The 23,703-nt window shown below is 39.6% G+C and overlaps 2 protein-coding genes across 2 annotated transcripts in view; one reads left to right on the top strand and one right to left on the bottom strand.

The window, feature by feature from the left end:
* LOC118281261 (cytotoxic granule associated RNA binding protein TIA1) overlaps positions 1-23,518 on the top strand; it is an 88,863-nt gene extending 65,345 nt beyond the window's left edge. Inside the window, exons 4-9 of the mRNA XM_050700577.1 lie at positions 9,093-9,180; positions 13,461-13,536; positions 15,422-15,524; positions 19,815-19,995; positions 21,187-21,316; positions 23,339-23,518. Of these exons, the coding sequence (XP_050556534.1) occupies positions 9,093-9,180; positions 13,461-13,536; positions 15,422-15,524; positions 19,815-19,995; positions 21,187-21,316; positions 23,339-23,518 (758 nt within the window). The remainder of the gene's footprint in view (positions 1-9,092; positions 9,181-13,460; positions 13,537-15,421; positions 15,525-19,814; positions 19,996-21,186; positions 21,317-23,338) is intronic.
* The window catches only part of LOC118281103 (protein suppressor of hairy wing-like), a 196,883-nt gene that overhangs the window by 8,922 nt on the left and 164,258 nt on the right, over positions 1-23,703 (bottom strand). The gene's annotated exons all lie outside the window — the stretch shown is intronic.

Below are 23,703 nucleotides of genomic sequence, written 5' to 3'. Positions count from 1 at the left end.
AGTAGTAGTCAATGTTTATTTAACTTCTTTATGTTCTCAAATTGAATTAACTGGTCCGGGGTAAGTTTTTCACTATTGTAATCTTCAAACACAACACTACCTCCCATTAAAGCCGTGGCAGATACATTTAGAACACCTTATATACTATCTCCATACATATCTAAATATCAGTTTATGCATATATTTTGAAATTGAATGTATTCCCAAGAGCTGTAGTGGGTATTATTGATTGGTCGGCTTCTACCCTCGGGCGAGACATAATTCAATTTCATATACATACGTAGAAACGTTATATATGTATGTATATTAAGATGGTTTGGGTATATTCAAGGTGCTTTTCCACCAGAGATGTGCTATGCTACGTTGCTGTGTATGCGTTTGGCTTCCACCAATCATATTCATTGGTAAACATAGCTTAGCACTGGTGGAAACGGACTCAGCTAACACTAATATTAGAACTTAAGACGGAATATTTACCATGTTTATTTATGTCAATGAGTTTCCGATATTTCGGCACTGTTGCAAGCGCCATGATCACGGATGAACTTGAGTATATGCGGGTGGATGTTTAAGAGCAGACAAATCGGTCTACCCTCTTTCTACTACTGTACGTTTTTTGTTGACACCGCTACCACTGTCACTTGTATCACTTGGTCATAAGTAAATATCCCGTCTTATGGACTTAGCTAAGCCATGTTTTTTATATGGAAATATGCGTGCGTTGAATAGCTTTCCCACTATCAAAACATGGCATACTCGAGCTGCGCATCTTTCTCGCACAGCTACATAGCTTAGTAATTTATCCACAAATTGTTGTTTCGGGTCTGTGTGTCATGTGTATGTAAACTTGTATGTTTGTAAACGCACCCACGACACAGGAGAAAATCCTAGTGTGGGGTAAGGTTTTTTTAACACATCGAACGCCGTGGTGGTCACCGGTGACCGACGTTAGCGGAGGATTTGCCTTCAACAGTTTTCTATTGGCAGTCAAAGACTTAAACTAAAAAAAAAATATTACTTGTGCCACCAAGGGGGTAAGAACCCCGTATCTTAAAGACAGTATTTCAGCATCCCATGGCTCCCAAGGGATTGGTGAGCAGCGGTTACCATGGTAACGAATCAACAGTCGTAAAAAGTTTTTTATATAGCACAGCTATGGGGCTTGAATGACAAACTGCTGTTAATTTTGCACGTGGGAGAGCCATGCTTCGGCACGAATGGGCCGGCTCGACCGGAGTGATACCACGGCCGAGTAGAAATATTGACGTGAAACAACGCTTGCGTTGTGTTTCGTTGTGTGAGTGAGGTTACCGGAGGCCCAATTACGCCCTTACCAATCTTCCTAATCCCCGATTCCCCAATAACCCTTAAATTCCTAACCCCCAAAAGGCCAACGCACTTCTAACGATTTGGGTGTATCGGGTGTAAATTGGCGGAGGCGATTGCTTACCATCAGGTCCGATCCGTCTGCTCGTTTACCGGCTTATACCATAAAAAGAATCCTCAATCTCCAAATTCCTAATAGGTCGATAACGCTTTTCTAACTCTTCTGGTGTTTCAAGTGTCCATGGGCGGCGGCGATTGCTTACCATCAGTTAATCCATCTACTCATTTACCGACCTATACCAAAACAACAAAAACATATTCAAATAAAACATGTTATAACTCCAAAAAGAAAAGAAAAAAACTTTTTAATTCGATTTAAGTAAACAGTGTACCCAGTGGGCTGAACGGAGAAAATCTCAGCCAAAATAAATATAAAATGTACACAAAATAAATATTACATTCATGTAGATATGTTTCGACGAATTGACAATCGTACTGTGAAATTTCCCTAGTGAGCCCAAATTATATGATTCGGTAGAAAAAAAAATGTTTTTTTTTTCGCTGTTTTTTAGGGTTCCGCTATTCAATTTTCAATGGATTACAAATGGCTGTTTTGACCAACGAGCCTCAAGCTATCTATTATCTAAGAATTATTTAGCGCATAAATAACCCCTTACTTACCGCTGTACTCAGATTCATTTCATGGTTACTTAACCCAGTCTTTAGCAATTGTTTTCGGAACAAAATCTTTAATAAGGAATAGTTTACTATTACTAATCATTAAATGTTTCTGAGTGTGTGTATCACTTTTAGGGTGGGAGAAACTAAAATATCGTAAAGCGAGCGAACGAACCTACCTTAGATTAGGGGCTCCATAAAACTTAATATAGTTTGGTGAAAACGTGCATTAGACTTCGCTGTCTGTCCGTCTGTCCGTCTGTCATCAGCCGTATCTTATATCTGGAGCTGCGGACGAAGTGGTTTTTAGTCAGTATGACTCCGACACTCCTACTCGCCTCGCAAAAGACGGGAGAAGGCATTGGATGTGATTGGATGATTTTCTCCCGTCAAAAAAGAAGCAGTTTCTCATAAACTGTGATTGCTAGATATTTGAAATTTAAACAGATCATGCTTTTAGTGGCGCTACATCAACAAAATACTTTTCTTTCTTTCTTTTTAAAAAAACATTGCCCTACACTAGGATTTTCTCCTGTGTCGTGTGTGCGTTTACAAACATACAAGTTCATATACACATGACATCCAGCCCCGAAATGACAATTTGTGGATCACACCAAGAGTTGCTCCGTGCGGGAATTTAACCCGTTGCACGTTACGCGGCAGCCTTTAACCCAGCCACAGCGCAAACCGTGCAGTCTAAACTTAAAACATACTTAATGGGGCTCCCATACAGCAAATCTGATTTAAACGAATGTTACAGAACCCTTCACGAGCAAATCCGACTCGCAACACAACCGATTTCATTTCTCCTGTTATAACAAACTCTTTATTCCTTACCAATTGTTTTTTCTACCGAATTTTTCATTCAATGTTTGCATATAATTATGTTTTCGCCCACAATTTTCCAAGATACAAGCATTGGGAGTTATGATTTGATTCTGTGTTTTTGTATAAAATTAAAGGGTCGTTTTTGATTTTGGCCTTTTATTACTCAATTTTGGTATAACTGACCCATTGGTTTAGAGAAAGGGGTCACGGAGTTTGTGGGTTAGGCAAAGTATCGTTTTTTGGTTTCAATGTTAATTTCCTGTGTGTGTGGTGTATAGCATTGCTGCGGACTGCATAGTGGGTTACCGGGGCTCCGGTTCAAAAAGCAGGAGTAGGAACGTAGGCGTTTTTAGTCAGTAAGAGTCTGACACTCTCTCTTGCCTCTCCCAAGTACCAATGTGACATGTACTTTCTAAGATCATTTGGACACCATTGACAAGCGTTAAAGTAGAACATTGTGAGGAAACCTGGACTTCTAATTTCTAATTATAAGTTTGAAATCGCCAACCCGCATTGAGCAAGCGTGGTGATGCGTGGTGGTGAATGCTCAAACATTCTCCGTATAAGGAGAGGCCTTTGGTCAGCAGTGGACACTTATAGGCTGTTGATGTAATATAGATATAGATAGATCAGCTGTATACTGGACTGTAAGCGTTCTCTGTAAAAGAGGGTTTTCCATTATCTTCACTCTTAGCAGACAAATTAAGATCGCAGTATAAGACGTTTAGGTTTATCAGAGAGCGCTGCTGCCCGGTCTCAGTCAAGTGTATTTCTTTATGGTATAAGCCAGTAAACGCGCAGACGTATCACCTGATGGTATGCTATTTAAATACAACTTAAAAATGAGTAACTGCCGTACTCAGACATTCAACGATGACTTAAACTATTCCTTAGTTACAATTTGAAAGGTAATTTGGATGACGACTGGGTCAAAAATAAATTATTACAACTTTTCAATACAATAAAGAAAGTCAAAAATAATCACTCTCTCATTCATAAATTTGATGAACTACTTAATTTTCGTTTTTTTCTACCTAGCTAAATTTCTAGAAACAAGTCTGCTATTTGACGTCAAAAATTAATGACGTCATAATAGAGTATTTCATACAAAGTTCATAGAAAATATCATTTTTGACGTTTCGAAAAAAGTATTGAATTTGACTAGTAGGAAACATGCCTATTGTGTAGTCCCTTAGTCGGCTTTTACGATGCAAAAAGACTAGGTACAGTGACAGTTATATTCAGGCTTAGTTAGCAAGGCATGTTTCCTACTAGTCAAATTCAATACTTTTTTCGAAACGTTAAAAACGATATTTTCTATGAACTTTGTATGAAATACTCTATTATGACGTCATAAGTTTTTGACGTAAAATAGCAGACTTATTTCTAGAAATTTAGCTAGAAAATAACTAAAATTAAGTAGTTCATCAAGTTTATGAATGAGATTATTTTTGAATATTTTATTGTATTGAAAAGTTGTAATAATTTATTTTTGACCGAGTCATTATCGCAATTTTAAAGGTAATTATGTAGTCCCTTAGTCAGCTTTTACGACGCAAAAAGACTTACAATGACAGATGTATTCAGCCTTAGTTAGCAAGCTAAAAACTAATTAATTAGCGCTTTTTAATTTTCCTACAATCGACCCAGTGTTCGCGTGTGTAATACACATTACAATGATATATTATTTGGGTCGGCGACTAGTTTTTTATTTCCAGTGTAGAAGCACGCAGGCCCACTGTGCAGAAGTATGTATGTATGATTTAAAACTTCAATGCCTTTTTGGTGAAATAGGGAGATCATTTTTGGGTGTTGGGTAAAGCATTATTGGGTCGTTTTATTCGAGTCGTAATACCTGCAATTGTCAAAGTCAGATTTTAAGAAATGACCGTTATGTGGTTTTACAAATTTAAAAAGAAAACAATATGATGTCTATGGGCTTTTTAATGATAAATGAGCAGACGGATCACCTGATGGTAAGCCCATGAGCACCCGAAACACCAGAGGTGTTACAAGTGCGTTGCCGGTTAGGAATTTAAGGGATTGGGAAGATTAGGGAGGGGGTAATTGGGCTTCCAATAACCTCACTCACAGAAAGAAACAAAACGCAAGCAATATGAAACACATATCGGTTTTCTGCTCGGCCGTGGTATCACCCCGGTCGAGCCGGCCCATTCGTGCCGAAGCATGACTCTCCCACACTTGAATACGTTAAATATATGCACTTCTATCTAACCTTTTGTCAAATTAAACGTAAAAATGAATATATAGAAAGACAGAAAAACGAACACACATAAAGTTAATGTGATTGCCACGTCTGTATAGTTTTTGAAAAACAGTTGTATAATGTACCTACTTGTATGTCTGACCCATTTCATACAATGCAATAATGACGATGAAATTTTCAGTTATTTCAGTTAAAAGATTGGAATAGCACAATGCTTGAAACATGTATTGAAAGTTTGGTTTTCAGACTGAAAGAATTGTTTGTTGTTATGTAGACAAAGAATGGATACGTATTTTGTAGGGAAATGCGTTGTTTTGATGAGTGTTTGGGTATTTTGAGATTGTTTTTTTTTGTGGAGCAAACTAGTAGACGGATCACCTAATGGTAAGCAATCGGTGACGCCCGTGGACACACGGAACACTAAAGGAATTTCAGACGTCATGTTATAAGTGAGAAATTTCCGAAAAAACGAAATGATTAACAAAAAGTAGAAGATTAAAATGTAACACGTTATTAAGTGTGGGAGAGCCATGCTTCGGCACGAATGGACCGGCTTGACCGGAGTGATACTATAGCCGAGCAGAAAACCGACGTGAAACAACGCTTGCGTTGTGTTTCGTTGTGTGAGTGAGGTTACCGGATGCCCAATTACCCCTCCCCAATTTTCCCAATCCCCGAATCTCCACCCTTAAATTCCTAACCCCTAAAAAGCCAGCAACGCACTTGTAACGCCTTTGGTGTTTCAAGTGTCCATGGGCGGCGGCAATTGCTTACCATCAGGTGATACGTCTACTCGACTAAAAAAAGAAAAATTGTAAACATATATTTTTAAAATGGTAACGAATGCAGCTTCTTGCTCGTTCTTTTCCATTCGAAACTACACTTTGGAACGAACACCTAGCTTCACTGACTGACAGACTATTATTTATTTCTTTCTTTGTTGTTTAATTGGTATAAATTAATGATTTTGACTTTGACTTCGACTAGGTTTTGAAGCGTTCTCACGGGCGTCTTAAACCTCCGGGCTTACGTATATGTCATAGTAATAATATGTGCACCTCTGCGTTCAAAATGTCAACTAAAACTCGTTCTATCTTTGACTCGTATTTAACATAACGCTATGTATGTAACTGGGTCACAGGCAGAGCCGTGTCGCTCCATAATTAAACACGAATTTACATTACAAGGCTTGTCCCATGGCATGAGATGGGACAACAGAGGTAGCCATGTTTATATGGAGCTAAGCAACGTCACGCCTTTTATCCCCGAAGGGGTAGGCAGAGGTGCACATTACAGCATGTAATGCTGCTATACAGTGTACACACACTTTTCACCATTTGTGTTATAAGTCCCATGTAATAGGGGGTGAGCCTATTGCCATATACCGGGCATAATTCAAGACTCCGTGCTACTACTGAGAAATTAAATTAATCCAGTATTAAATTCTGTGTAAACAGCTCCATGTTCCTTGACCACAGAAGAGCTGTAATGTTGTAGGTTGTCTAGGAATGTTACGGACATGCGGCGCGGCTGTTATAATGCCGTATTTGTAAAGAGTGTCTATTTGAAATAAATGATTTTGACTTTGACTTTGGCAATTTCTCTGATACATTTTTCGAATCAATAATTGTACATGTATTTAAGAGGAATGCAAATACAGTACTCTGCCTACCCCACTTTACGAAGCACAGTTGTAGTATAAAAGTAAGATTTTATGATATAATCCTACTGAGCCACGATTGAATTTAATTTGGATTCGGAGAGCCCGTTCCAGCTTATGCAGGGGTGTCACTTCGGAAACGTAGATGCTTGAAATTTTTGGTAACATTTTTTTGATGAAAAAGTTGTTTTTCTTGACACAAAACGAACTATACTTGAATAATGACTATACACCTTTTTATACCTATGTTCTACAAATAAACATGGTGATTTGATTTGATTTGATAGCAGCAACTTTTATTTTCATTGGCATTTGTGGTTGTTCGGGAATCGAACCCACTCTGACAACAAGGCAGTCATAGCCAAAGCATGTAATTTCAATTAAACCATAAATAGTTTCAAAAGTACTTTTGAAATATCAAAAACTAAAGAAGAAAGAAAAGCCGTTTATTAAAGCTCGCCATAGTGGCCACGAATACAGGTACACAATAAATAAGAGGTGTGTCGCAGCGCAGAAGGTTGGTGCTCTGCTTAATGCCGAGACCCGGGCACGAGGATTTGAGTCTGCAATACTGATTTTCAGTACCAGCCCATATGATCCGGAGCTGTAGACTACCTAGCGGGTTACCGGGGCTTCGACTCGAAAAGCAGGAGTTTGAACGGAGTAGTTTTTAGTCATTAAGAGTCTGACACTCCCTCTCACCTCGCCCTGGCGAGAGAAGTCATTGGATGATATTCCCCCTTAAAAAATAAAACTTAAAAAAGCCCATATGATTAATTCAAAGAAATAAGCAATAGTATGTCAGTCTGTCCGTCAGTAAAGTTAGGTACTCGTTCCAAAAAGCAGCTTCAAATGGAGAAGGTTAAGCAAGAAACTCCATTCGTTACTATTTCGAAAACTAATTTCTTTTATGGTATAAGCTGGTAAACGAGCAGACGGATCACCGCCTTTAACACTAGAGGCCTCTGGTGTTTCAAGTGTCCATGGGCGATTGCTTACCATCTCGATCACCGTCTGCTCGTTTACCGGCTTATACCATAAAAAAAATATCGTTTAAACAAAAAAATATCAGCACACGCCAGCCCTGGGGCTTCGTTTTCATAATGTAAACGTTGCCTGATCGGCGGGCGGGTAGATTGAATTCACAATACATATATATATACTACATATATATACTATATGTTCAGTATATTATGTACTGAATCAGAGTGGTTGCAAGTGAGAATGTTAAAATGAGGTTTGTTGAATTTGAATGATATATATCGAGTCCACGGACTGCCTAGCGGGTTTACCGGGGCTTCGGCTCGAAAAGCAGGAGTAGGAACGGGTTGGTTTTTAGTAAGTTAGAGTCTGACACTCCCTCTCGCCTCGCCAAGGCGAAAGAAGTCATTGGATGATTTTCCCGCTCAAAAAAAATATATCAAGTCTACGGACTACCTAGCGGGTTACCGGGGCTTCGGCTTAAAGCAGGAGTAGAAACGGGGTGGTTTTTAGTCAGTAAGAGTCTGACACTCGCTACGCGCTACGCCGTAGCAGTAGTGCTACGCCGTAGACCTTTACTAAAAATTATAAATGCGAAATTGTGTTTGTTTGTCTTTCTTTCAAATCACAGCAGATATAGAAACAATAATAATTTTATTTAAACTTATATAAGTTCTTATATAGGTAGTTATCTAACTATGTTAGTATAAATATGTTATATTACTATGTTAGTTATAATATAACTTCATGAAAATTAAATGACTGCCTTGTTGGTCGAGTGGTTGCAAGTGCGACTGCCGGGCAATCGGTCTTCGATTCCCAGGTCAGACGGAGTATTACTGGACTTATTTCGGTTTTTCGAAAATTTCTCAGTGGTAGCACGGAGTCAGGAATTGTGTCCATTATATAACAATAGGCCCACGTCCTATTACATGGGACTTACAAAATTATGAAATGCGGGTGTACATTGGCATTATGTGTCATCATTATGTGTACCTCTGCTTACCCCTTTGGGGATAAAAGGTGTGACGGTGTTAGTGTTGAAGTACCTTATTAAATAAATAAATAAATAAAATAAATCACAGCAGATACAGAAACAGTAATAACTTTATTTAAATGTCCAGGTTGCTGAAAGTTAACTGCATGGTTGGCGCGGTGGCTGGGCAACTGGCTGCCGTGCAACGGGTAGCGGGTTTGATTCCCGCACGGAGCAACTCTTTGTGTGATCCACAAATTGTTGTTTCGGGTCTGGGTGTCATGTGCATGTGAACTTGTATGTTTGTAAACGCACCCACGACACAGGAGCAAATCCTAATGTGGGGCAAGGTTTTTTTTAAAAAGAAAGAAGAGAAACTGTTTCACTGAAACTTACAGTATATAATATTGTTTCAGAGCACTACCACATCTTTGTCGGCGACCTGAGTCCTGAGATCGAGACACAGAGCCTGCGGGATGCCTTCGCGCCCTTCGGAGAAATATCGTAAGTGTTTACAGTTGTTACACACATTTTCAGGACTATATAATTAAAATTATCTGCCACGGCTTTAATGAAAGGTAGTGCTGTGTTCGAAGATTACAATAGTATAGAAATTTCGTACACCGGACCAATGAATTCAATTTGAGAACATAAAGAAATTAAATAAACATTGCCTCCACTCTGCATAAAGTGGTTCTCAAATACGCACGATGCGTCGCTTCGTCAATGAAAACAATTGCTATCAATAATTATGGCAAACACAGTGAAAGAGATAGTTCTTTCATAACAAATAAAAAAAAATGTTTTTGTTTAAAAAAAAAATATATACTCAAACTCAATAATCTAGACACACGGCAGTGTGTCCGCCAAGTTCGAGCAAAAAACCGACACACCGGCCGTGGGTTATATTACACGAACCATTTCGGGCCAAGTTCGACCCACCTATAACTCAAAATCTATTTTATCTACGCATATGAAATTTCTAATATCTGTCGAGATCTACTTACTTATCTAAAATACAAAATTTCATAAATGTGCCTATTGTAGGTCTTGAGATATCGACGTCAGAAAATCGCTATTTTTACTACACACTCACTGACTGACTGACTCACTCACTCATCAAAAACCTACACCACTTCCAATGGTCGTATTGACTTGAAATTTGGCATGGAGGTAGGTCTTTAGGTCAAGGTAAAGGAAAAAATCTGAAAATGGCCAAGTGTGAGTCGGTTTTAAAAATAATGAAGGTGTAAATTCATACCCCTAAGGAAGTAAAACAAAAAAATTATCTATATCTTCCAATGGTCGTACCGACCTAAAATTCGTTACGAAGGTTTGTATTTGGTCAAAGTAAAGTAAAATAAGAAAAAAAGAAAATAAACCTTACAAAAATAAATGAAATCCTACCCAAAACATAAATGTGAAAGGCTGCCAAGTTCGATAATATTGGAATGCTTCGCCTATAAAAGAAGTGAGATCCAAATAAGTACCAAGTTCCATACACAGACCTCATTTAAAAATGATATAACTTGGCAAGTTTTTAGAAAATTATATACTTGACTTGCGTTTAATAGGTTTATAACAAAGTGTGTGAAAACTTGCCAACTTGTTATATCATTTTTAACTGAGGTCTGTGTATGGAACTTGGTACTTATTTAGATCTCACTTCTTTTATAGGCGAAGCATTCCAATATTATCGAACTTGGCAGCCTTTCACATTTATGTTTTGGGTAGGATATATATTGACTACTGTAATCTTCAAACATAACTATACCTCCCATTAAAGCCGTGGTAGATACTTTTAGAACACATTAAATATAAAAATGCTAATTGGTTTGACTATGATTACTTCATTGATCATGCGGAAAGCCTTGATTGCCTTGAAATAAGAATATTTATGTTATAAACCGGTAAACGAGCAGACGAGTCACCTGATGGTAAGCAATCGCCGCCGCCCATGGACACCTGAAACACCAGAAGCGTTACAAGTGCGTTGCCGGCTTTTGGGGGTTGGGTGATAAAAAAAAAAGTTTAACTTGACTCCGGCTATCACTTGATTTTTTTGATATTTGTTTAAAATTGACATTCTTGCTTGTAATAAGGGTTATTGAAATGCCTTTCGATTCTCAAGTTCCCTAGAATCACACTATTCATTTGTGCTTAATACACGTGTATTAAGATTTGATGGGGAATCGAGGATTAGGAAGATTGGGAAGGAGGGTAATTGGGCCTCCGGTAACTTCACTCTCACAACGAAACACAACGCAAGCGTTGTTTCACGTCAGTTTCCTGCTCGGCCGTGGTATCACTCCGGTCGAGCCGGCCCATTCGTGCCGAAGCATGGCTCTCCCACACTCAAAATTGGTTATTAGTATGAGGAAAAACAAATGATCTTCCTGACATACATTCCAATTCGAATACCTAGTGGAGTACTTAAAATATGACAGAACATGGAGATTCTCTGCATGGTTGCTCCTTGGATACTGGCCAACTTAGTGCGGTCGCACTGTCAGCGGGGAATGTGTTTGGAAAGAGCGATTTTGATGTGTAGACTGCTTCGTTGAGTGCGACTGCCGAGCAAGGGGCTCGAGATCCCGGAGCTGCAGACTGCCTAGCGGGTTACCGGAGCTCCGGCTCGAAAAGCAGGAGTAGGAACGGGGTGGTTTTTAGTCAGTAAGAGTCTGACGCTCCCTCTTGCCTCACCCAAGACCAAGTCATGATTTTTCCCCCTAATAAAGGGGCTAAAGATTCTTCTTCGTAATTACAAAACAATACGATTCTTCTAAAAAATGTTTTTTTACCGCCTAAATTTTTTTAAGTCAGTTTATATCCCTAAAACCTTATCCTATATTTGAAAAATACTATGGTCAAAACCACCTCAAAATCGATTCAGCCAAACGCGAGATAATCACGCACAAACATACAAATATACTTTTTTATGGTATAAGCCGGTAAACGAGCGGACAGATCACCTGATGGTAAGCAATCGTCGCCGCCCTTGGACACCCGAAATCGAACCGAACTGGAAGCGTTACAAGTGCGTTGCCGGCCTTTTGAGAGTTAAGAATTTAAGGGTTGTTGGGGAATCGGAGATTGGGAAGACTGGGAAGGAGGGTAATTGGGCCTCCGGTAACCTCACTCACACAACGAAACACAACGCAAGCGTTGTTCACCTCGGTTTTCTGTGAGGCCGTGGTATCACTCCGGTCGAGCCGGCCCATTCGTGCCGAAGCATGGCTCTTCCACACTTAAAATACACATATTCCATAAAACAAATAAACATACCTACAATCTCTCCGCTTTCCGCTCCGCTCATACACCCGCTGTATCTCGCACCACGTCCCAACCCCGATGACATACTTGATATTTGTCAAAAAGCCAAAAAATGCCAGTTTATGTTCATCTAGAGTCGCTGGCACATCTTTTATCTTTCACATCTCGTGTCGACTTGTATGTATGTCAGTCCGTCAGTATTTCGTGCTTAGATTCGTCTATATATAATATATAAGAAGTTAATGTTATGTTTAATCTCTGATTGTATATTTGGTTGCCAATTAGTTTATTGGATAGAAATTAACCGTATATAGGTAGATAGGAAAACCGACGTGAAACAACGCTTGCGTTGTGTGAGTGAGGTTACTGGAGACCCAATTACTCCCCTTCCCAATCTCCGATTCCCCATCAACACTTAAATTCCTAACCCCCAAAAGGCCGGCTACACTTGTAACGCCTCTGGTTTTTCGGGTGCCCATGGGCGGCGGCGATTGCTTACCATCAGGTGATCCGTCAGCTCGTTTACCGGATTATACCATAAAAAGCAGCGAAAGCTGTATGCAGGTCGCTTCCAACCTCGCGATGTGTAGTCATTTAGGGAGGGACTGTAGGGGGCAGTGGACAGTATGTGGCTTATACATGCGGGGTGAATTCATAAGCTGTTTATTTAGTCTTATGGGGGTTTAAGGCAAAATACAAGGTCACCATATTGCATTATGTGTGTTGCCAAATCATGTATTTTTAAGTGTCACCAGAGCCATTCTTCGGCACGAATTATCGGCTCGACCGGATTACCACGGCCGAGCAGAAAACCGACGTGAAAAACGCTTGCGTTGTGTTTCGTTGGTGAGTCAAGTTACCGGAGGTCCAGTTCCCCCCTTCCCAATCTTCCCCAAGGCCATTCCCGAAGAACAACCCTTAAACTCCTAACTAAAAACCAAAAACCGGCAACGCACTTGTAACGCCTCTCGAGTGTCCATGGGCGGCGACACATCAGGTAATCCGTCTGCTCGTTTACCGGCGTGTATCATAAAAAAAAATGTACACGTGTCACCATATTTATTCTTCTGGCGGGTATTATAAAAGCCAATAAAAGCATTAACTGTCGAAAAAAAACTGTTGACGGCAAATCCTCCGCTAAGCATCGGTCATCAATGACCGACGAGGCGGTTATTTTTTTTTATGGTATAGGAGGCAATTAAATCGAGCAAACGAGTCACCTGTACCTTTAGTATGAGTTTTCTTTAACTAAAAACGAGCACTCTGATTGGTTGGTTTATTGGAACCGGCCAATCACAGCGCAGAACGCGCTTTCGTTTCGATTACTTTAAACGTTAAGCAAACTCATACTAAGGGCACTGATGGTAAGCGATCAGCGCCGCCCATGGACACCCGCAACACCAGAGGAGTCACAGGTGCGTTGCGGTTAACATGTTAAGAGACTGCATAAAGACTGTTTGCATAATTATATTTATTTAATTACATTTAATGATATTTAGGCTTGTTCACAGTGACTGCCGAGTAGTCCGCGACCCACAGACCCTGAAGTCAAAAGGATACGGATTCGTTTCATTTTTGAAAAAATCGGTAAGTTGACCTCAAACTCAAGACTCAAAATATTTATTTGCACGTTAAGGTAGGTATTACATACAGGTCTTAATTTAAATTTAAGTACTTAAGTTATTACATAAGTTATTATCATGCCAATCTTAACTGCCTTTTTCAGGCGTTGCAAATTTGAGGGCTAACTTATCTAGATTACATTTACTTAACCTAGGACTTAAGACAAACTTCTTAGTAAAACCAGGTTTTGCTCACAGTACAGAAAATAGCTATTGTTATACAAATGTACGCTTTGTAACGAAGCCATATCTTTTGTAAGCGATCAGAGCCGCGCATGGACACCCGCAACACCAGAGGAGTCACAGATGCGTTGCGGTTAACTTGCTAAGAGACTGTATAAAGATTGTTTGCATTACCTAACTGACGGACTAAATAGATTTTTTTTTCATACCCCGTCGTCATCCACTATTGTACATTCGTTTCATTATGTGAGAACAATCGGTAAGTTGCATCTCTTTTTAGTAAAACCAGCTTTTAGCAAAATAAAAACATGGATGTCTAATATTTTTTCATTACCTAACTGACGCTAAATAGATTTTTGATTTTCATACCCCGTCATCAAGGGGTCCCTATTGTACATATTAACACGACATAGAGAACAATACAGCACCATGCAAACTAGCTCTATCGCTAGTTTAAAACAATCATCAACTGTGCTATGCTATTATGATATTGATCTCTATACTAACGGAACTAGAGTATATTTTTGCTTGCAAAGTGCTCTGTCAAGGACCAATGCTTATCTATATAAATATATCCATATTACATACATACTTAAATCATCTTAAAATGAAGAATGATCTCATCGACTACGCCGTAGCGACTACGCCGTAGTCTGCTACGCCGTAGCCCAAATAATATTAGGCCATTGACAGTATATCTACTATTACTAGAGTATTAGCCTTTTTATTGTAACTTTCGTGAGACATACTAAATTAATTACTATGTTATCGGCTTACTCACGTAACTGTTTGACGAGGAACTCGACTAGTTAGTAGCAGCGCGACAATCGCCGCGTCGTATGTCGCGGAATGCTGCTCATGAATATGAGCCTCTTGCATGGCTTGAAACTAGTCGAGTTCCTCGTCAAACAATTACGTGATTAAGCCGATAACATAATAATTAGTATTAGCCTTCTCTACAAAAGTCATCATCTCTATTATAAAATATATAAATTCAAAAAACCTACATTTCTACCCATCCCCTCTTCAAACACGGCACCAGCGGAATATCCCCATAAGTAATTATGTATCAACTGTACAAGTTTTCTCGGAAAAAACATTGACACTGACTAATCGATACAGCACATTATAATTTAATACTCGCTGCAACTTTAGCTTCCCATAGCTTAAGTTGCTGATGTTATCAATTATTATAATATTCGTTTGACGTTCAAAAGTGCTTTATGTTGGTCCAATTGAAATATTTAATTTGACTTTTTTTTTGAAAAAACGTCGAACCGCACTAGATTTTTTTCCTGTGTCGTGGGTGCGTTTACAAACATACAAGTTCACATGCACATGACACCCAGACCCGAAACAACAATTTGTGGATCACACAAAGAGTTGCTCCGTGAGGGAATCGAAACCCAGCCACCGCGCCAACCGTGCAGTCTATGGTCGTATCAGTGCACTTTATGGTACTTATCCACCAGAGATGTGCGTGGCATAGCTATATGTAGTTGTTTGTATAAATGTAGTAGCTAATCTATGAGAATCAGCCAACATCTATTAACATCTATTTTTCATCCCTCTAAATGTTAGGAGTAGTACAACCCTAAATTTTTTAATTTTCCGCGGATGAAGTCGCGGGCAGAAGCTAGTAATTATATGTTGTATTCTTGTTACAGGAGGCTGAATCAGCTATAACATCAATGAACGGACAGTGGCTCGGCTCGCGGTCGATCCGCACCAACTGGGCTACTCGGAAGCCACCGGCGCCGAAGAATGAGTGTAAGTATCTCTGTACTTATTTAATATTTTTGTGGCGACACCTGACAAGTGACAGATGACAGAAGTCGCACATAGACTATCGACGAGCAAATTAACGGATGACGTCATAAATATCCTGGATCGCACATATGAAGTTTACACGCGAATTAACACGGATAGAAAATCCCAACTCGCCTGGTCGGAGGATCCTCCTTTTCTTAGGGAACTTTACTGTCTGTTCACTAAATTTTTATAATAACTATCGTGAGACATAGTAAATTAACTAAAAATCACGGTTTACTCACGTACATTAATGGAGAAAAGCTCTACTAGTTTCGAGTCACAGAGGGACTTTACATCATGAGCAGCGTGCGCAGACGCGGTAATTTACCTGAGTAAACCGTGATTTTATGTTAATAATAGGGAATCAATTTAATAGTACTTAGTACTGTTGGGCTTTTTAGCCGATGGTCTGGTCCATTTTTCGGTTTTTCGAAACATGCTACTGAGCAATTTCAGACTCCGTGTTACTACTGAGTAACACGGAGTCTGGAACTGTGTCCAGTATTATATGGCAATAGGCTCATTCCCATTACATGGGACTTATAACACAAATGGTAAAAAGTAAAAAGTACGTGTCGTAATGTGCACCTATGCTTACTCCTTCAAGGCAAGCACCGCACTTGTAACGCCTCTGGTGTTTCAGGTATCCATGGGCTCGTTTACCGGCTTATACCATAAAAACAGTATATGGCAACAACCTTACTCCTAGACAAGACTTGTTGCAAAGTAACTTAGCCCCGAGCGCTAACGCTAAAATATATAAGTACCTATAACTTGATCCGGGCTTAAAACCGCAAGCATTTCTGATCCTTGTCTGAGATTAGCGTTCCAACTAAATCTTTCAACTGTCGGCTCAAAAGGATTACTTATTAACAACTGAAAAAATGTTGTTTTTTCTTTTTCTTCTTCAAAATTTTATTGCGGATTTTTTTTTCAAATGTTTCGCATTTAAGATTATGTTTTTAAAACGGAAGATGGTTGTGTCAGTTGGGTGGTTGCAAGCGTGAGTGCTGAATAAAAGGGGTTTTGGGTAAATTAGTATAGATTATTTTTTCTAAAATTTTGATGTACTTTAATTTTTTATGGTATTGTATAAACCGGTAAACGAAGAGTCGGATCAGCAATCGCCGCCGCCCATGGACACCTAAAACACCAGCGGCGCTACAAGTGAAAGAAAGAAAGAAAGAAAAATTATTTATTCGGCACCGGACACGATGCAAAATCAAAAACCTATAACTTGAAAAGAAAAACCGCAAGCATTTCTGATCCTTGCTAAAATTAATTCCAACTAAATCATTCAAATTTAAACTCAAAAGGATTACAAACAACTGAAAAAATGCACTATCTAAATTATATAAAAGTAAAAACATACAATACACAATTGCGTTGCCCGCCTTTTGGGGCTGAGAATTTAAGGGTTGTTGGGTAATCGTGGATTGGGAAGACTAGGTAATTAGGCCTCCGGTAACCTCACTCACACAACGCAAGCGTTGTTTCACATCAGTTTTCTGTGAGGCCGTGGTATCACTCCGGTCGAGCCGGCCCAACAGTGCCGAAGCATGGCTCTCCCACAGTTAAGGTAAGCGTCCACAGGCCCGCATCGTACGCATCGTACGCATTCCGTATGACGTTATCAGTACGCATCGCATGTAGACATTGCCGATGATGCGGATCAGTGGACGCAGTTGTATGAGTTTCTATACAAGACAAACTAAAATCCGTTGCGTGCGATGCGTACGATGCGGGCCTGTGGACGCTTATCTTTAACAACCTACAACCTCACGCATACTACTGAGAACTTTGAGGAAATAGATAGTAAAATAACACCGTACTATTGCATTTATGTACTTGCAAGTACAAGTTTAGAATTTTGTTCTACGGAGAGTCATTAATCGCCGGAGAATCTTAACACCGCGATTCACAATTAGTATGAAACCGTACAACGCCATCTATCGAACGTTGTAACAACACTTGACTAATTCTCAAGCAAACAGCAGTCACTCTCGCTACTGTAGGGCTACTCCGGTTCTCGAACGCGAAGTTTCGTTTAATCTTCGGCCGTAGGTTTTATTGATTTACTAATAGAATTACTTGAAATAGCGTTTTATTTTTAACTAGCGACCCGCCCCAGCTTCGCATGGGTGCAATGGTGATATATTCTGCATGTATTATACATATAAACCTTCCTCTTGAATCACTCTACCTATTACAAAAAAACCGCATCAAAATCCGTTGCGTAATTTTAAAGATTTAAGCATACAGACAAACAGACAAAAATAGCGACTTTGTTTTATACTATGTAGTGATTTTAAATCAAAACCTACTTATTTATCTTCATTTCATTCGTTCATTTTTGTTCACGAAAGTTCGCAATAAATGGAATTGTAGTACGAAATCTGCGAAGTTTATTCTTTTTTTTTTGAGGGGGGAAAATCATCCAATGACTTTTCTCGCTTTGGGCGAGGCAAGAGGGAGTGTCAGACTCTTACTGACTAAAAACCACCCCGTTCCTACTCCTGCTTTTCGAACCGGAGCCCCGGTAAACCCGCTAGGTAGTCCGCAGCTCCGAAAATCTGCGAAGTTTCGTCCGAAACTTCGTTTTTCGTTGAATTAGAGTTAAGTAGGCCTACTGACATTTTAATCCTTTTCCATCTCAAAACAGTAACAGTTAAAAGAAAATATTTAACTAAGGTTTAAAATTTTAACTGTACTCTTTGATGTTGGACGGTAATGCGGGTAGATTTATATCGAGTTGTTAAACCTCCTGTTGATGTTACTCGTCTAGTTAAATATTCTGTTTTTGAAACGGTAAGTACATAGGCTTAGGTGTAATGTTAAAATCATACTGTTAATTGTAAGATTATGTAGGATTGTGTATGTTTCAATTTAATTCGTGGAATTTTCCACGTGAAATGCGTTGAAATATGTAATTATTTTGTACGTAGGAGAGCCATGCCGATACGAATGTGGCACGGGTGTCCACGAACGGCGCCGATTGCTTACCGTCAGGTGACCAGTCTGCTCTTTTGTCAACCTAAACTATAAAAAACTACGAAAATCTAACGTAGAATTTGACTAGTATAATTAAAGGTTATATTAAGGCTATTAATTTCATAATTATTAGAACTTATGACGGGATATTTACCATGTTTATTCACTTTGGTGAGTTTCCGATATTTCGGCAAGCGCCATGATGAAATGCGGGTGGGTGTTTACGAGCAGACAAATCGGTCTACCCGCTTTCTCGTTCGTTTTTTGCTGACACCGCTAACATAAAATATCGGAAACTCACCAAAGTGAATAAACATGGCAAATATCCCGTCATAAGTTCTAATAATAGTGTTAGTGACCATGTCAGTTTAAAAACTTATATATTAATTTCATGTATTTCGCTTTGCCATCCTGGCAGTAAGCGGATTGGTGACCAAATGCATTTATCAACGCTAAAAAACAAAATTATTCCCATTTCGCATAAACAGCTCTATAGGAATTCTTGTGGAATTCAAATATCCGGGTCGCTAGGTAATACTTTCCGGGCAACTGACGCTCCATACAATGTTATGTCCGGGCCGGGTAATGTTACACACACATTCTTAGCTTGTGTGTGTGTGTGTGTGTGCGGGTGATGTTCTTATTATGGTAAATTCGTCTGATGTTTGGTCGAGTATTTGAATGCGTATACAAAAAAACTTCGGCAATGCTGGGCTGGCATGATCAAAGTGATACCACGGCCGAGCAGAAAACCGACGTGAAACAACGCTAGCGTTGTGCTTTGTTGTGTGATAGGCTCTATTACCCGCCTTCAGTTTTTCCCAATCCCCGATTCCCCAACAACCCTAAAATTCCTAACCTCAAAAAGCCGGCAACGCACTTGTAACGCCTCTGGTGTTTCAAGTGTCTATGGGCGGCGGCGATTGCTTACCATCAGGTGATCGGTCTGTTCCTTTACCGGCTTATACTATAAAAAAATGAAGATTAAAGTCAGCTATACCCTATAATGTATTATATAGACTTTCATATCCAACTTCTTCCGTCTTATCCAACTTTGATCCACATCTTTCAACTCTTACCCTAAACGAATTTCAGAGGGCGCGTTAACTACTCGCTACTTGTGTCTCTAGGAGCAGCGACAGTCGCCGCGTTGTGTGTCGCGGAATGCTACTCATGAATACTGCCTCTAGCATGGCTTGAAACTAGTCGAGTTCCTCGTCAAATAATTACGATAGTAACCCTAAACATTTGTTACAGTAAACTCCAAACCTTTGACGTTCGACGAGGTATACAACCAGAGTTCGCCGACCAACTGCACTGTGTACTGCGGCGGCCTGACCACCGGGCTCACTGAGGAGCTGATGCAGAAGACCTTCCAGCCCTTCGGCACCATCCAGGAGATCCGCGTCTTCAAGGACAAGGGATACGCCTTTATACGGTGAGTCTTCGATAAAATATCATTTTTTTTATGGATTAGGTGGCAAACATAAGCAAACGAATCACCTGATGGTCTTCAAATCTTCAAAGCCCGAGTGAATAGGTTGCTTATGGGCAGACGTGCTCCATCGTAGGCCGCATCATCACTTACCATCAGGCGAGATAGCAGATGTCGGCCCATTTAACATAAAAAAATAATAAAAATGGTAAGCGATCAGCGCCGCCCATGGACACCCGCTATACCAGAGGACTCACTGATGCGTTGCCGGTCTTTTAAAAAGGAGTATGCTCTTTTTCTGAATGTTTGAATGTCGTATCGGTTCGGAAGTACCGCCGACGACAGCTCATTCCACAGTTTTGCTGTGCGAGGCAGAAAGTTTCGCGAGAAGCGCACAGTTGTGGCCTGCCAACCATCTATATGATGGGGATGGAAGTGCTGTCGTGTAGTTCGATGGCGAAAAGACGCGGTAGCGGTGTAGATAGGTTATAAGCTCGGAAAGTAACACATTACAATGTGGACAATTGGCAACGTGTGTGTAGTATGGGACCGCTAGATGGAACATAGAGAGGGGCGTGGTTTGTAACGGCACGCGTTCTCCGTAAAGTCACGCATTAAGTTAAAAGGAAATCTAGTTATGACATCTCCTCTTTGTATTTGCTTTGTGGCGTGGAGTTTCGAATAAAAGTATGCAACTTGACTTGACAATCTTCTCTGTCTTTTTTTCCCTAGATAACTTGTAAGTTGCAAACGTTCGAGTCCCATTTGTTTTCTTCTTCTAATCTAACCAAAAAACTTTTTTATGGTATAAGTCGGAAAATGAGCAGACGGATCACCTGATGGTAAGCAATCGCCGCCGCCCATGGACACTTAAAACACCAGAGGCGTTACAAGTGCATTACCGGCTTTTAGGGGTTAGAAATTTAAGGGTTGTTGGGGAATCTGGGATTAGGATTATTGGGAAGGGCCTCCGGTAACCTCACTCACACAACGCAAGCGTTGTTTCACGTCGGTTTTCTGCTCGGCCGTGGTATCACTCCGGTCGGCCCAACAGTGCTGAAAACTCTTATTTACTTACTTACTATCTAATAAAACAACTACTATACTATAAAATGATTATACAAATATTGTTCTTTTTGTCCACTAACTAATAAAACTAACTATTAATCCAAATAATGTTCTTCTTGCCCACAGATTCTCGACCAAGGAAAGTGCAACGCATGCCATAGTAGCGGTGCACAACACTGACGTGAATGGACAGCCAGTCAAGTGTTCCTGGGGCAAGGAGTCTGGCGACCCCAACAACGCACAGGCACAAGGACAGGTATGTTGGGTTTAAGTCAAAAATATACAGTTTTAGGACACTTAATTAGTGTAACTGCCTCGTTGGTCGAGTTGTTGTAAGTGCGACTGCCGGACAAGAGGATTGCCGGGTCGGGCAAAGTATTACCGAAATGCAAAAAAGCCCAGTGCTTTTGCCGACGCGGAAATCGCCCGTTCTTGACCGACAGTCTCATTAACGACTACTCAACCAACGCAAAAGAAATAAAAGGATGATTTTCCGCCCTCAAAAATAAAATTATATTATATTTTCCAAATTCATTATTTTATGATATTTGTAGGCATTCAAATTAACATAAAATTCACAAATGTTTAATTCTAATTGAAGAAATGTTTTTAATGGAGATTCCTAATTTGTAGTCTGGTCGTAAATTAATAAAATATGTTAAATAATTAATCAAATTAATGTATGTACTATGTCATCAACCTATTTATTTTACCTCGCCCAAGGATAACCATGGGATAGTATGTTTGCTGATGATACCTCTTTATTATTTAAACTCAAACGTGGACAATTAGTCAGTGATCATGTAAATAGTGCTCTCTCAAAAATAGTACGCTTCATCAATCGAACCACAAGCCAAATCGGCGAAATTCGCCACCGTGTTCATGGTCAAATATCCCAGCCACTCGCACGAAGTTGGACGCTTCGATTCAAGCTATCTTTTTAGGTATAACGAGACGCTAAGCTACAGTGGGCCCCAGATAAGTTGTCGAAAAGGCTCAGCTCAGCAGCATATGCCGTTAAAAAAATTAGAAATTTAACTGATGTAAATACAGCGCGTATAACTTTAGTTATTTCCATAGTATCATGTCATATGGTATTCTCCGAATGTGAATTCAGGTCTGTCTTATGGGCAGAAGCGAGCCATTCGATCAATTTATAATCTTAGGCCGCATCATCACTTACTATCAGGAAACGAAATAGCGGCCGAACGTCGACCCATCAAACGTAAAAAAGTCAAAAATATTCTATTTTATCAACACTTTAAGTAATAATAAATATGTTGTTCCTACTACTAGACTTAAGAAAATAAGCGGTTCGTTTATCATGTCAATGTATACGCTTTTACAATGATTCCCAGCCTATTCAAAGTTTAAACCTAGGTAAATTTAAAAATGTTATTAAAGAAAAAAGTAAAGCTTTTTATAAAATAAAAGACTACTTGGAGGATAGTCAGGCTTGGGAATGAACTGCATATAATGTCCACACAGGTCTTGCTTGGTTGGTGATTTCAAACTTAAAATTTGAGATTATAAGCCCAGGTTTCCTCACGATGTTTTCCTTCACAGTTTCTCACTAGTAGTGTCTAAATAATCTTAGAAAGTACATATTACTCGGAACCCGCGCTTTGATGCATGAGAAGCGGGCGTCCTAAACCTCTGGGCCACCATGACACCTAATAAGATTTATTACTTTATTTGTAGGCATTCAAATTAATATAAAATTCACAAATGTTTAATTCTAATTGAAGAAATGTTTTTAATGGAGATCCCTAATTTGTAGTCTGTTCATAAATTAATAAAATATGTTAAAAATTTAATGTATTAGGTCGTCAACCTAATCATCTACTTTGATGTGATTTCTGAAAGAATTTTTAAAAGGTTGCTTTTTTGATAATTTCTGAAAGAAAGATAAATAAATAAATTAAAATAAGATTATGTTTAGGTGTTCTAAAAGTATCTGCCACGGTTTTAATGGAAGGTAGTGTTGTGTTTGAAGATTACGACAGTAAATAAATTTCTTATCCTATGTAATAGGTGGTAAGCCTATTGCCATATTATCATGGGCACAATTCCAGACTCCGTACCACTACTATTGAGAAATTTCCAAAAAATGAAATCTCTGCCCGACCTAGGAATCAAACCCGAGGCAAAGCAATCTTGTCAATCTCACAAGATCTCATCCATTTATCGACCGAGATTAATCTCAATATCAAGACCTCGAATGATCAAGATTGCATTACCTGATGGGCACTAAATTTACTTATCTCCCTTATTTCAGATTCCCACAGCCTACAGTCCATTCGGCGCAACCTACACCGGCGGTGTCCCCCCCACCTCATATTGGTACAACACCTACCCCCAACAACTTGGGGGATTCCTCCAGGGGGTACAAGGGGTACAGGGGTACACCTACGCCGGACAAGCATTTGCGGGATACCAGCAACAGTATATGGGGTAAGTTGTTTAATAGAAGCCTGAAAAAAGTACAGTAATTTGTCGTCTTTTTTATGGTATAAGCCGGTAAATGTGCAGATATATCACCTGATGGTAAGCAATCGCCGCCGCCCATGGACACTTGAAACACCAGAGGCGTTATAAGTGCGTTGCCGGCCTTTTGGGGGTTAGGAATTTAAGGGTTGTTGG

The sequence above is a fragment of the Spodoptera frugiperda genome, chromosome 19, assembly GCF_023101765.2.
Source record: "Spodoptera frugiperda isolate SF20-4 chromosome 19, AGI-APGP_CSIRO_Sfru_2.0, whole genome shotgun sequence".
Taxonomy (NCBI): domain Eukaryota; kingdom Metazoa; phylum Arthropoda; class Insecta; order Lepidoptera; family Noctuidae; genus Spodoptera; species Spodoptera frugiperda.
This window is presented reverse-complemented; position numbering and strand designations above follow the sequence as displayed.